Source organism: Mucor velutinosus (assembly GCF_035048745.1).
Source record: "Mucor velutinosus strain NIH1002 chromosome Unknown tig00001547, whole genome shotgun sequence".
Lineage (NCBI taxonomy): Eukaryota > Fungi > Mucoromycota > Mucoromycetes > Mucorales > Mucoraceae > Mucor > Mucor velutinosus.
In genome coordinates this window covers 19071-30629 of record NW_027041901.1, presented here as the reverse complement: position 1 = coordinate 30629, position 11559 = coordinate 19071, and the positions used below count along the sequence as shown (strand labels likewise).

At 43.0% G+C, this 11559-nt stretch overlaps 5 protein-coding genes across 5 annotated transcripts; 4 read left to right on the top strand and 1 right to left on the bottom strand.

The window, feature by feature from the left end:
- Positions 1-106: 106 nt before the first annotated feature.
- ATC70_006423 (uncharacterized protein) lies at positions 107-5495 on the bottom strand (the record flags this gene model as incomplete). Its single annotated transcript, XM_064825698.1, has 8 exons — positions 107-292; positions 344-1165; positions 1219-1607; positions 1664-2020; positions 2075-4567; positions 4634-5047; positions 5102-5405; positions 5457-5495. 8 exons carry the CDS (start codon positions 5493-5495, stop codon positions 107-109), a joined length of 5004 nt encoding a protein of 1667 aa, XP_064687212.1.
- A 261-nt stretch (positions 5496-5756) lies between these two features.
- On the top strand, positions 5757-6895 carry UTP18 (U3 snoRNP protein; the record flags this gene model as incomplete). Its single annotated transcript, XM_064825697.1, has 7 exons — positions 5757-5767; positions 5833-5872; positions 5943-6016; positions 6083-6144; positions 6202-6335; positions 6392-6568; positions 6623-6895. The coding sequence occupies 7 exons, from the start codon at positions 5757-5759 to the stop codon at positions 6893-6895; spliced, it is 771 nt and encodes a 256-aa protein (XP_064687211.1).
- Positions 6896-7118: 223 nt separating this feature from the next.
- Positions 7119-8095, top strand: ATC70_006421 (uncharacterized protein; the record flags this gene model as incomplete). Its single annotated transcript, XM_064825696.1, has 3 exons — positions 7119-7165; positions 7216-7631; positions 7695-8095. 3 exons carry the CDS (start codon positions 7119-7121, stop codon positions 8093-8095), a joined length of 864 nt encoding a protein of 287 aa, XP_064687210.1.
- A 399-nt stretch (positions 8096-8494) lies between these two features.
- On the top strand, positions 8495-9874 carry ATC70_006420 (uncharacterized protein; the record flags this gene model as incomplete). Its single annotated transcript, XM_064825695.1, has 3 exons — positions 8495-8523; positions 8575-8853; positions 8908-9874. The coding sequence occupies 3 exons, from the start codon at positions 8495-8497 to the stop codon at positions 9872-9874; spliced, it is 1275 nt and encodes a 424-aa protein (XP_064687209.1).
- A 102-nt stretch (positions 9875-9976) lies between these two features.
- ATC70_006419 (uncharacterized protein) lies at positions 9977-11197 on the top strand (the record flags this gene model as incomplete). Its single annotated transcript, XM_064825694.1, has 3 exons — positions 9977-10632; positions 10701-10718; positions 10783-11197. The coding sequence occupies 3 exons, from the start codon at positions 9977-9979 to the stop codon at positions 11195-11197; spliced, it is 1089 nt and encodes a 362-aa protein (XP_064687208.1).
- Positions 11198-11559: the final 362 nt, after the last annotated feature.

Genomic DNA, 11559 nt, shown 5'->3' with positions numbered 1-11559 from the left:
TGCGCTTGAGTCAATGAGGAACTAGACACTCCAATTGCATGATATTGCAAACAGTGCTTTATTGTAATTAATGCTATAAATTACAGAGTGTGAATGCTGCCCTGATCTACTTGATCGAATTGTCAATCACGAGCAACACACGACTCAGTCTCTCGGCCAATACAACATGGTATGGCATGCAAGTATGACTCGATGGAATAGGATTGATAAACGACAATGCATAGAGACGCTTGATGATGTCTTGCAGTGTGCTATACGCGGATACATCGGTTCGATTGTACAATAAATGGATCTACCAAAAAAACCTTAATTTTTAGCGTGTGAATAAAACAGGTAGACTAACCTCTGCAACAAACGCTTCGTTATTAAATTGCTCCATGCAAGGGTTCACATTCTTATTGGGCAAAGAGTGGTGGATCAAGTAACCTGTTGCCAGCGGGGTCATCCAGTTCTCCTTCTCGGTGATGGCTTCGGGTCGCAAGATGCCCTTATAAGCTCTTTCTCGCTTCTGAGAGTAGCTGATGCGATGGTTCAACAGTAGAATTTGTGCTTCATTGACGGCTGTGGATGTAGCGCTGTTGGATCGATGATGCTTGCTTTGCTGCTCTTTTGCATAGTTTATTCCACCTGCCACTGCTGCATGTGTTTTGCCAGGTGCGTCCAAGAAGGAGGGCTGCTGCGAAGTGTGTTGTGCAGCAGCAGAGTCTCGGTTGGGATAGCAGGCATTGAAGTGAAGGTTGAGCCCTGATTCCGCATCCATGGCAACAATCGTGACACGGTGCTCGATGACTGCAGATATATAGCGAAGCCAGTAGAGCAATTCATCGTTGAACATGAGCCCTAGTTTTGTAACCACGATTGTCCAGGGAAATGCAGTGCGTTTTGCAATCTCCAACGTTCGCTGCCATGCTTCCTTGAAGGCTGTTTTTCGACTGAATAAATCGTATTCCAGCAGCTCTCCACGATCATCCACCCAAACAACCGACATCCAAGCACGATCGTAACTGAAGCAATAAGCCATATGAAGCACTGCATTTTGCTCCATGATGGTAGGAAATGGCCTTATATCATTCAGTTTAAACTTGATGGTTCTTTGTAGTGGTTTTGTCAATACGAAAGCAGGCGCATATACATCTGTCCAAGACTCTTGATTTGGCCTTGTAATCTGCACTTTATGATTAGCTCTCATGTACTGATTTAAATAACATCCATGCTCACCTTTCGGACCACTCGAGTAAAGCATTTGCAGTACACAGAAAACGCAATGTCCTTCATGCCCAACATGGTATATCCGCCAAACGCAGAGGGCCGTAGTATATGATCAATAGGCATCAATTGAAGAGCGATTCTCGGCTGTTGGTCTGTAAAATTCTTGTACGCTATTCTTGAATAGGTCTCTTTGAGTTTGTAAAAGCAACGACACATGTCTAAATAGGACGACATGTGAGGGCCTGGATTGACAATGTAGATCACAGTGTAATAATGGTGAGTGTAATGCTGCTGCTTTTGCTGCTCTTCGTCCATAGCAAGATAGCGGCCTACAGCCTCGCATGTCTCTTCATAGCTCTTTAGCCTTTGCCTAACACTGCTTTCATTGCTGTCCAAGTCTATGTGTATAATCATTCAGTGCCTTACCATCAAGTATATCTATACCGTCACCTACCACTTACGGACACAGGCACTAATCCATTGACGAATGGTCCCGTATGTCCAGGCTCATGTCTTCCCAGATGGCACGCTTCATAGACATTGCCTAGCCCTTTAAAAAAGTGGCACACCGAGTTTTCAATAGCACTATTGTTGGGATAGACTACAAGATACTTGACTTGCTTCTTTGCAGAGTATGGATCTAAACCTAGCTTCTCCCAAAACGGTATCATGGTGGAGGACCCTTCAATGTTATCCTCATGCCTGGATACGACAATATCAGGCTGCTTGATGATGTCGAGATTGGGCTCATCTGGTCTTCGTTTTTTGACCTGGTACTTTCCATATTTCGAATGTCCTTGATTATGCGACTCTATGCAACATTTCATTAGTAAAAGTATACATAGTAAAGGCTATTTAGACGCACCGTTCAAATCATAGTACTCTTGAATGTTCAAAGGGCCCTTAATGCCAATCTTTCCCATTAAAGGGCTATTTGGAAAAGCCACAGGCTCCAGTGCGTCTACTGTCGTTGTGTCGACTAAATCCATATCACTCTGCTCATCCACTGCTGTGCCGATAAATATGTCTTGTAGTATGCTTTTGAACTCGTTGGTCATATTAAATACATCCGCTTGCAATGACGGTACATGCGTAACAACCCCACGGGTCATTTGCATGAGATTGGTTCGTCTTGCTACTAGCACCTTCGCTGGTTCTCCTTCAATTTCTCCACCATTTTCTGACACTTCTGCTAATCCACCTGCCAAAGGGTAGCCTCCTAATACCGTTTGCTCACACAGATAAGCAAGCGATTCCTCCATGACTTTGCTGTGCCTCCATTTAATGGATTTGATGGACCCATGTGCTAGAATAGGCGCAAAAGGGGTATCGTAGTCGATAAATTGCAGTCGATCTGTGGGTGAAGGTGCTGGTGTCGCTTTGAGTTGACTGTAAATCACGCTCTTTTGGAATTTTTTCAGTGCTTTTAAACGCTTTTCTATCATACCATCGTTGCTCGTGCTGTCATCTATCGTGTCAATGTCGCTCTCACTTTCAATGTCGCTGTCTTGAGTATCATCCGTTGCGAAACTGCCATTACCGCTGCTGCTTTCGTCGCTATCACTGCTGCTATCACTGCTACTACTACTACTACTACTACTACTACTACTACTGCCACTGCTATTCTCGTTTTGATCAGGATTGTTCCATGAGGTTGTGGTTTGTGTCTTTAGAGAGGAATCAGACTTGATTTCATTCAACTCTTGCTGCTTGGGCTTGGTGGGCTTCTTTCTGGGCTTCAAGGGAATATAATCAGGATTGTAGAACAACGATTTCTTTGCTACAGTGAAGCCCTTGCTATCTACTTTGGCCTGCTCTTTTGTTGGATCATACATGAACTTGCCACCAGCACTGTATTTAGCGTCATTGACACTTGCTTTGACAGGCACAGGCAGAAAGTCTCGAGGCACAAATGAAGAAGGCTCTGGAGTGAATTTCGGGTAAGGCGCTCTCTTTTGAAGTATAAAAGTCTCTTGTATCCTTGGTGTCGCCGTGTACGATGTTTCATTTGCTGTGGTAGCAGCAGCAGTGCTCGCATTTTCAGTACTGTCATGGCTGACAACAAATGGTGTGAATAGGCTGTCATTGTTGTTTGGCGTGAGCTTTGTTTCTGACACTTGTACATCCACCATCTCTTGACCTAATGGCTCTGGCTGCGGCAGTACTACTGCTTGATCTGTCTTTGGGGAATCAATGTCCATGGGCATGATCTGAAGTACATTGAGCTCACTTGCTGGCACAGTTGATGGTAATGCGGCTGCTGCCGCAACAGCAGGAGTCTCGAAAAAGTCGAAATCAGCGTCGGTAACATCAAGATCCAAATCATCAAACCCATCGTCTGCGTCCCAATCATCTGCAGTGTGCAGACTAGCACTTCCCAGGTCATACATCAGACTGAAGTCTTCTAATGGCGGCTGCAAAGCTTGCGTTTCATCTTTGATTGGGAGAGTATTTGCCTGTGTTGGTGCCAATGATGGTTGTAGCTGTAACAGTGGTGCTTGTAGAGGTGCTTGGCTCGAAGTGCTGTTGTTGCTGGCTGGTAAGGGCAGATGATCTGTAGAATCAATAATGAGCGCTTTGTTTAACAAGGCAGATAAATGAGACCCACCACCTATATCCAAGCTATCGTTGCTAGTAGCAGCAGCAACACTTGGATCTTGCAGTAAATCCATCATGGAATCATCTGCTGATGCGTCGTCAAAGCGAGACATAACATACTCTGTCAATTGCATGCTGCGTTCTTGTGGAACCGGTGATGTGTCTGGTGGTGTGATGGATTTAAGGTGCAATCCTGACATGAGAAGAGGAGAGTCGTAATTGGTTGGTACGACACCTTTGGCGTTCATGATGGGGCTGCCGACAATGGGTTCCGCGAGCGCTCGATGTAACATCAGTTGATCTTGCTGGTATCTCGCATCCACGGTGGACAGCGCTTCAAAGACAGCATTGCCGACATGGATAATGGGATTGCAATAAGACCAGTAATCAATGGCTGCGTCCTGTGCTTGTGTGTTGTCGAGTTTGAGTCGCTCATAGTACGCCATACGAGATGCCTTGGCGCCCAAATCTTCAGTGAGCCCATGGTTGAGGCCCATAATACCGTTCATGCCTGCCACTGCAGCGGGAGATTGCTTGGTATCCGTTGGCACAAACACCAGGGCAGAGGGATAGACCACAGTGCCTTGCGATACAGTGCGAATGGTGATGAGAGCTGGTATGCAGTCTCTGGCTTGTGTCAAGAGTGATACAGGCATGTCGTAGAACTCGGCCCATTGATGCAACGCTTTGGATTGCATGTCTGTTGGGAGACTATGAAAGGACAGGATGTGTGCGTGTTCGCCAGTGGGACATAGCAAGACTAATCTTTGTGCTTTAATACTTTAGCTTTGGATAACCCCAACATATTAGCATGTTGCTAACTGACCTTTCAAGTGTTTTGTGTAGAAATCGGCTATGGATAAAGGTCGAAGTCTCATTCGCCTGGTATTTGGCTGGAATACAAGGTTGGAAGTGGTAAAGTACACATTGTACATGCAGACCAGTATAGTGTTTTTTACAGACATCATGCCGTGGTTGGCAATTTCGTCTTTCATGACATTGCTCTCGTCTTGATACGTCTCTGGAAACACAAAAAACTCACCCAATGCAAAGGCATGTTTGTTGTGTATCATGGCTCGCTGAATCAGGTGTCGGATAGCCTTGATGAACAGCTTGTACTCTGTTCCTGGCACAAGTGTAATACTCTCTGGTTGAGGCTGATTCAATTGAGGTGACGATGTAGGAGACAGGCCGTTCTCGGATGTAATCTGATTCCAATTAAAGGAGCCGTTTCTGCTCTCTGCTAGAGTATGAGTCCTTGTTTGCATCCTGTGTGAGTGTGTACGTGCCCTACCTTGTAGCTCCTTGAGTTGAGCATCAGTCTCGATGACTTTTGTGTGCTTGTTGTCAAACCAAAAGACCCATAGCTCTAGCGTAACTGTCTCTTTGTCTGTTTTTTGACTTGATAGAATGTGCCAAGTAGCGGGAATATTTAATGCGAGCATATGTTTGTACGCATCAATGATGGCATTGTGTGATTCTGGCGGATCAATGTAAGAAGGATTGTCATGGAAACCCCCACAAGTGAGAAATGACACTAAGGAGGATTTGGCGCATGTTTGGACGTAACATTTGTATCTGATGTTGGCAATTCCATTCTAGCAATGCATAGTGAGTACGAGCATGGCATGAATCAATCGATTGCTTACCAGTATGATGGTGTTGATCAAGCTTGCATCGGTCAGCATTGTCTATAAAGAGAATGAGGAAAGAGAGGCTTGCGTATACGGTAATTTTTGATGCAAAAGAATGCTGGAATACAAGCGTAGCATTCCTGCTACCCTATCTGACACATTGATTGGGGACATTTTGATATGACACTCTGCTCTCAGCGCCTTTTTAAATGCATTTGGATTGTGTAATTCAACACACTTCAAGGGATTTATGGCAGATTTTTCTCTCTTTTATAATATATTTCTTTTTTTTTTCATTTAGTATAACATTCAAACATGAGTTTCCTGTAAGTCCAAGTAGTAGCCTCAGATGTAAGCAGTAGCATTGAATTGTTTGTTTTAATGATTGTAGGTCAGGCTTCAAAAAGAATCTGAATAGAGCTGGTCAAAGCGTAAGATATCAAGCTACATGAATTTCAGTCAACGTAGTACATGGATTGACAGCTCCAATTTGTGCATTAGATTAAACAGAGAACAGGCGGAAATGATAGAACTGTTGATGGTGAATTTGAAGAAGAGTTTGAAAGATTCAAAAAGTAAGCACTCGCTCCGTTTGATAACAAGTACGCATACTGAATGTGTCATCTAAATGTCGTGTATAGTCTGGAAAAAAAGTCAGAGAAACTCGCCAAGGAAGCCAAGGGCTATCTTGATTCTATGAGAGGTAAGTGCACTGGCAATATCAGGCAGAAACCAACGGCTTACACTTTTCTGCTGCCAGCAATGACCACTGCACAAGTTCGCATTGCTACAACAATGGAAAATTTCTACGACGATACAGCACCTATGGGGCTATCTGGTATTGAATATAAGCGAGTCATTGAAAAGCTGGATGAAGAAGCCAGATCCAATCTGGTAGGTTCATGCTCTCTAAGGAGATGAAGGTCCATACTCAAATGTGTGTTTGAAAGGATGCTGCATATCGTGCTACTGTGCTGGAACCATTGGGCAGATTTTGCTCCTACTTTCCTGAGGTCAATGAAGCGATCAAACGTAGACAAAAGAAGCTGTTGGACTACGATTCATCGAGAGCCAAAGTCAGAAAGTTGGTAGACAAACCCAGCGAAGATCCTCAGCGACTGCCTAGAGTAAGTTGAATGCCTTCTCTGCTGCGATGGATACTGATGGGATATGTATGATAGGCTGAACAAGAAGCCAATCTGGCTCGTGAAATGTACGAAAACCTAAACTCCATTATTGTCAATGACTTGCCCAAAGTAATTGAATTGCGAGTACCGTACATTGATCCATCATTTGAAGCACTAGTCAAATCTCAACTGAGATTCAGTCAGGCTAGCTATGAGCAATTAGAGGGCCTGAGGCATCATTTTCCTCCTAGCAGTGAGGAGGCGGATCATCGTGTAGATGATGTATTGCAACAAATGCGTGAATTGACTATCTGTGGTAACTTTTAAATAAATGGCATTGTAATCATATACACACTCGCTTCAGAAATGTCATATGTCTGCCCACAACGCAGTAGCAAACTCGTAAATAATCATGCAATATTTTGTATTAGTAGAGAATATTCAATGCTTTATCGTCCATGTGAAAGCCATTTTTCGGGGACACAATTTGTGTCAATACGCATTTAAAGAGAATCTTTTGTCTCCTTCTTTCCCCATAAACATACAACAAATGTGCATTTTATTCTGGACGGTAGATAACCACCCTAATTATCGATTGTGAGTATAATTGCGCTACCTCATATGATTAGCCTACTCACCAGATCTAGTATATTTGCTGGCAACCGAGACGAATTCCTTAGACGACCTACAGCGAGAGCTCATTTCTGGGAACCTCCTTTTGACAATGTGCTAGCTGGCACTGATCTAGAAACGCATCCAGGCGACTTTGACCTCAAAAACGGCACCTGGCTAGGTATTACAAAAGAAGGTAGATTCTCTGCATTGACAAATTATCGAGAATCCAACTTTCGAGGCAAAGTATCTCGAGGAGTGCTGGTGAGAGACTTTTTATGTGATAAAGAATCCGTGCACGACTCTATGGAGCATTTACAAGCGCATACAAACGAATATGGTGGATTCAGTCTAGTCAACTTTGATTTCAGCAAGGATCCTGCTGATATGGCTTATATCACCAACCGAGAAAATCAAGGCACAGTTGAATTAAAGCCGGGTGAAGTCTATGGTAAATAGTATGACAAATTTCTATGCGTTATGTGTGAATCAGGGTGTAACCTTCCTCTATTAGGATTATCCAATTCCATATTGACAAACCCTTGGCCAAAGGTACAAATGGGAAAAGAAGTGTTCCAAAGAATTATCCAGCAACAAGACTTGAGTCAGAGAGACCTCATCGATGCGTTATTTGGGCTGCTGAGCCTGTCGAAACCCATGAACAATGACAAGGATATTCAACAGATATTTGATGACCTCAAGGAACGCATTTCAATACCTCTGTTCGACTTTCCAGGAAACTTGGGCATTCAAGACCCGGCCTATGCCACTAGAACAAGCACTATCGTGCTGATTGATCGTGATGACAATGCTACCTTTATCGAGAGATTGTGGTATAATGAAACGGATCTATCGCCAGTCAATCCGGGTGAATACAATGATTTGATCTTTCAGTTTCCTCTTGAACACAAATAAAAAGGTTGTAATTTGTCTACAGATGTTCTTTGCGTGATGAGATACTCGGATCATTGAGCATGGAATACGTTGTATGTAAAAGAAAGCTCTCAATGATGGGTATGGTTTGTAAGCTTAGGCACCCAACATGGCATTAGTTTCAAGCGCCTTGGCTACAAACTTACTGGACTGGGACCCCTCAATAACAACATCACTTACCTTCTCCATACAGTGTGTAATCCAAAGAGATCAATCAATCCATCAAATGACTGCGAAAAGCTGATAGACTTGAGCACAAATGGCTTTGGCGCATAATTAAAAGCAAGCACACACGGGCACGCGAAATTTGATTGATATTCTTTGGCACATCTACTCAAATAGCATTTTCCTTCTTTCTCATATTTTTGTCAAGTCAATCATATGGATCAATCAGAGAGAGAAGAATTCGTGTAAGATCAAATACGACAACGCATCAGCCAAAGCTGACATCTTTCATCTAGCTTAAACCTCTTGAACGAGGCCCACATTGACGACGATGTGCCTCACATGTCCAACAGCACCGAGGACGGTCAACAAGTGGATGAAGAGATCCCTACCATCAATGAACTATCAACACCCGTCAGCTTGAAGCAAGCCAACAAGGCTGAAGAAAATGGAGAAAAGAAGAAGAAGAAGAAAAAGAAGGGAAAGACTGCCAACTTGCCTGAAGCCGGTTCTGAACTGCCTGACGACTACGTGGAAAAGAAGCCAGAGGATCCCATTGAAAATCCATTTAGCCCGTGAGTGATGCTATTTGATAAATTAGAACAGGGCCATTGACTGTGATAAAACAGAGACAAACCTCTTTCGCAACGTGTGGAATACGCCATTTGGAAATACCGTTCAAACCACAAATTCACTGAATCAAGAAGAGCCATCTTTGACAACTATCTCAGATTTGGTGGTATTATTACTGGCCCCAACATGTTCTTGGGCCGTGCTACAAGTGCAGATACCCCGAATGATCCAGACGCTGCTGTTGATTTCGAGGCTGCCAAGGTCGCTATTGACTTTGTGCCTGATGAATTGGAAGAAGGTGTCGAGGTGAACTTTGCCGAGGTGGCTCAAGTGTACTTTGGAAACACATTTATCCGTGAGAGTATGTTTATTGGCACTCAAGACTTTGCCGATGCTCCTGCACTCATTGACGCATTCTTGAGATATTTGGAGATTAGACATGTCGCACCTGAATACGCCGAGGACATTGCAAAGGCTCGTTCCATCTGTGCAGAGGCCAAGATCCAGTTACCCAAGTGTAAACGTGCCATCACATTGCTCCCAGGGCAATACAATCAAGCTTGCGCTACTCTATTTCAAGAAAAGATGGATACCTCATGGATGACTGCAGAGACACTGACAGTCCAGAAGCAATTCTTGTCATTTGTAGTGGATACAGTGGGCTCCACTGATGAGGACTCCAAGAAGATTGTGCAAAAACTGATCAAGAACCCTGATGATGTTCAATTGCTGGAGACAGAGACTTTTGTGTTTGTTGAAATTGCAGAGATCTCCCCCTTTGAAAAGAGCGCAGATAACGAGGAACTAGTGCAAGTGATACTGCAAAACAAGGACGAGCATCAGACAACCTATAAGATTCATTTGGAAAAAGAAATTGTCGAGTCGTTGATGGTGGGTATGGTGTTCAGAGCTGATCTTTGTAAATTGAGCAATGGTAGTTGGTATTTGGCAAAAGCACAGAGACTGATGCCTACCTTTTATATGGAAGATACTTGTATGACAGAAGAGGATTATGATTTTTAAATTGAAATAAAGCAATGCTTTACATTTTGTGTCTCCTAATTATATTTAAAAGCTGAGCCTCGTATCGCTAATGCTGCTCTTTTTCTTCTTCCAGTCATTCCTATGGACACCAGCAATCAACGCTACGCATCGTACGTAGTAGATATCAAGCTACCGCCGGCAATCACTGTTCCTGCTGGCACCCTGACAGCTGCCTATACACTTGTATTGACCTTGGATTATGTACTGGTCAAAAATGACGCGAAATTCTCGGCAATCATCACTCCAATGCAGCTGAGGGCATTGATAGCAATCTATCATTTTCTCATCCCTATTATATTTGCTTCCAAGTATAATTTTGGAAACATATCATTCATGCTTTATCCTTGGTCTATGGCAGCACAGATCATCTTTTTATCCACCTCGTCTGTGACACTGAAAGAGTATCTACAAACACTATTCAAAGTGGTATTGTTTCTCGATGATAGCCCTACTGCAAAGACCCATCAGCAAATTAGATTCGATGGAGTTAAGAAGATTGCTCGAGGCTTCGCCAAGATGTTGTTCATGAAATTTGCTTTAGATGGTGTCTTGCCTGACGATTTATCTGATTTGCTAGCAATGCCATTTTATAGTCCAAGAGCAATGTTTATTACCTATGTATTGGCTGTGCGAATCTATTGTATGATGAGTCTAGTGGATATACTCATGGGCGTTTTGCAGGCAACACTACTGATTCGATTTCATGATCTATTTGATAATCCGTTTTTAGCAACAAGGTATCATCTAGTATCACATACAAGCAAGACACTTTGTTTCTCACATTTACATGTCTTCTTCTTTATAGCCCTAAAGACTTTTGGAAGTAAGTTGGGGTGTGATAACGTTTGCAAGCAATGAACTCAAAACATGCTTTGGACAAACGATAGTCGAAGATGGAATAGAATGGTCAAAAATTTCTTTCGAAAGCTAATTTTTTCAAAGGCCAACACTACATTAGATACCAAAGACGACGACAAAAAGAAGAAAAAGCAAGGCTTCATGTCATCACCCACAGCCTTTGGTCTGCTCACTTTTTTCATTAGCGGGTTGTTCCATGATTTCATGATAGCGGCTGCTGCTCGAGAAATCACGTTTGAATTGACCGTTTTCTTTTTGATTCATGGTATCGAGGTAGCACTGGAAGTCAAGTATCGTAAAGGAAAGTACAAGCAAGATCCTACAGGCATTACAGCAATTCTATGCAACCTTTTGACGGTGCTGTTTTTCGTCACCACTGGTCGAATATTTTTAAGCCCTGTTTTGCGACAAGAAGTGTTTCTGAATATCGCTCAGAAGTTTTAATAGATCCAAATGTACATAATAAAGGTCAAATTCAAGATAAACGTAGAGTAGTGTCCTAATCTTCACCCAACGGGTAAGCTTTGATTCAGAAATCACACTTTGAAAATGTTCAGCACTGGTATCTCACTCATTTCCTTGAGCAGACAACAAGGTTTCCGTAGTGCCGGTTTCTAAAGTAAATGTACAATTCGCATGCCCATGTGTGTAATAAAGCCCTCAAATACTCATTTTGCTGCGGTTTGGGTGATTTGCATTAATGCTTTTCATTCTATCATTGATCATTCTTTCTTTGAATCTGTCGGTTTGCCACGACGTTGCTAAGCTGCTTGATACCATGGGGCTTTTATGGAAATGAATACACT